The sequence below is a fragment of the Nicotiana tomentosiformis genome, chromosome 3 (genome assembly GCF_000390325.3).
Source record: "Nicotiana tomentosiformis chromosome 3, ASM39032v3, whole genome shotgun sequence".
Lineage (NCBI taxonomy): Eukaryota > Viridiplantae > Streptophyta > Magnoliopsida > Solanales > Solanaceae > Nicotiana > Nicotiana tomentosiformis.
In genome coordinates this window covers 77984253-77986279 of record NC_090814.1, presented here as the reverse complement: position 1 = coordinate 77986279, position 2027 = coordinate 77984253, and the positions used below count along the sequence as shown (strand labels likewise).

Below are 2027 nucleotides of genomic sequence, written 5' to 3'. Positions count from 1 at the left end.
AATACCACAAAATGAAGTTATGAGAGTACCAAGCCAATAAACATCAATTCTTATTCCTTCTAGCATCATTGGATCCCAGTTCTGATCCTTTAGAATAATGTAGAACTGGAATGCAGTTTGCATGAACAATGATGTTCCTGAATATAGTTGTGCAATGCACAACCAAAAAGTTAGTTAGTGCACTACCGTGTGATCTTATGTGAGACAATAACCCCTGCCTTGCATCAACAGTTCCATATAACATTAGAATACCCCTAGAATGAGCATGGAAGCATGCTAATACCACTGGGAAGCACACTAACATTATACAAAATATAACAACATAATATAGTGCAAGGGCATGCAATTTAAAATGAAGTATACTCATCAGTCAAGAGCTTTTCTTTTGGTTAGTCTAACCCTAAGATTAGGGATATATGATTTATAAATGCTGATTAGTCTCCTCCCTACGTTAGATAGTTCAGAGAAAGAGTGAAACTGAACTGTACATGCAAAACAGAAAACAAGGTTAGCTAAAAAATCTACCACTGTATTCTCCTCCCTTAAAATATGCTAGAATATCACATTCAAATCCTCCTTCATCTCCTTAATTTTCTCAACATCTGCTACAATGCACCATGGAGGATCCCATTCTCCTTCTTTGATCTTCTTCATCCTAAGTGAATCAGTTTCCAAAATAAGAGGATGTAAGTCATGCTCCACACAGTAATGTATCACATCATTGATTGCCCTAGCTTTAGCCACTATATTAGTAGTTTCCTCAAGTTGATGTGCCCTAGCATACACAAAATCTCCTGCACTATCCCTCACACAAAAACCTGTAGAACTAGGACCAGGGTTATCTCTTGAAGCCCCATCTGTATTGCACTTGTACCAGCCATTGTATGAAAGTTTCCATGCTACTCTTTTGGTCATAATAATAGGCCCATATCCCTCCATGTACATGATTATATCTGGCCAGAGAAAAGGCATACGAGGCAGCAAATTACCAGCCTTTGCCAAAAAATGCAGTGTCTTGTTGATCTCATGAATAACCCTATGGACTGACAATGATCCTCCATTCCTGTTGGTATTTATCAACTTCCATAATTCCCAAGTTATAATTGTTGGAGCTTCCTGATATAGGGGTTTTAACCTTGGATAGCAATCAGCATTCCACCATGCCCTAATTACTTACGTCACTTGTATCAATGGAACAGTGATTCCAGTTGCACCTATAAATGTTCTCCAAACCCTAGTAGTTGTAATTCCTATCAAGAACTGGTGATCAAATGATTCCTCCTGAGGGTTTTGACAACACCAACACCTAGACATATAGATGTAGCCTTGCCTTTTGCACATGTCATCAGTAGCCAGTTTCACCCTCCATAATCTCCACAAGAAGACTGATATATTGAATGGTAAGCCCTTGATCCACATGTTCTTGAATTTTGGATTTGGATTTGCCCTATGCCTCGCCAATTGTCAAGCACTGCTCACAGTAAACTTGCCAGAAGGAGTAGATTTCCACCAAGATGTATCCCAGAATCCCTCACTGCCTTCCAACTACACCTGCTGCTTGATGTGATCAACAATGTCTTCTCGGAAAACTTGATCATTTAGTTGCTCATTCCATCCACCTCCTTGCCTCAGTTCAACCACTTCTCGTAACTCCTCATCAATGTAATGATCAGGAGGCACTAGATGATACAATGCCCCTATTCCTGTCCAATTTTCATACCAAACATTAGTAGTACCAGAATTCGTCTCCCACACATTTCATGCTCCACTTCCTGTCTAGCATTAAGCATTTGTCTCCATATATGTGATCCTTCCCTAAACTGTACCATTGTGAGCAACTATTTTTTGCAGTACTTATTCCACATAAAATTTGACCACAAGGATTTTGTAGTTGTAAACCTCCACCATAGCTTTACAAAAAGTGCTTTATAAACATCAAACAATGACCTGAACCCTAGGCCTCCCTGGTCTTTTGGTAAGCACAAATTCTACCATAAAGACCGATGCCTGCTTCTTCCTTCCTCCAT

The 2027-nt window shown here is 39.5% G+C and overlaps 1 protein-coding gene across 1 annotated transcript; it reads right to left on the bottom strand.

Annotated features, from left to right (window-relative positions):
* Positions 1–552: 552 nt before the first annotated feature.
* On the bottom strand, positions 553–1419 carry LOC138908049 (uncharacterized). The gene is made up of 2 exons (XM_070198685.1): positions 1178–1419; positions 553–1063 (listed from the first exon to the last, which is right to left on the bottom strand). Exons 1-2 carry the CDS (start codon positions 1417–1419, stop codon positions 553–555), a joined length of 753 nt encoding a protein of 250 aa, XP_070054786.1.
* Between the last annotated feature and the right edge of the window lie 608 nt (positions 1420–2027).

Excerpts from the sequence above, each read along its gene's own strand:
- LOC138908049 (XM_070198685.1), bottom strand. The coding sequence starts at position 1,419 with ATGTGGATCAAGGGCTTACCATTCAATATATCAGTCTTCTTGTGGAGA. Across the intron at positions 1,064-1,177 it reads GTTCCATTGATACAAGTGAC|GAATGGAGGATCATTGTCAG; the intron begins GTAAGTAATTAG and ends AAATACCAACAG.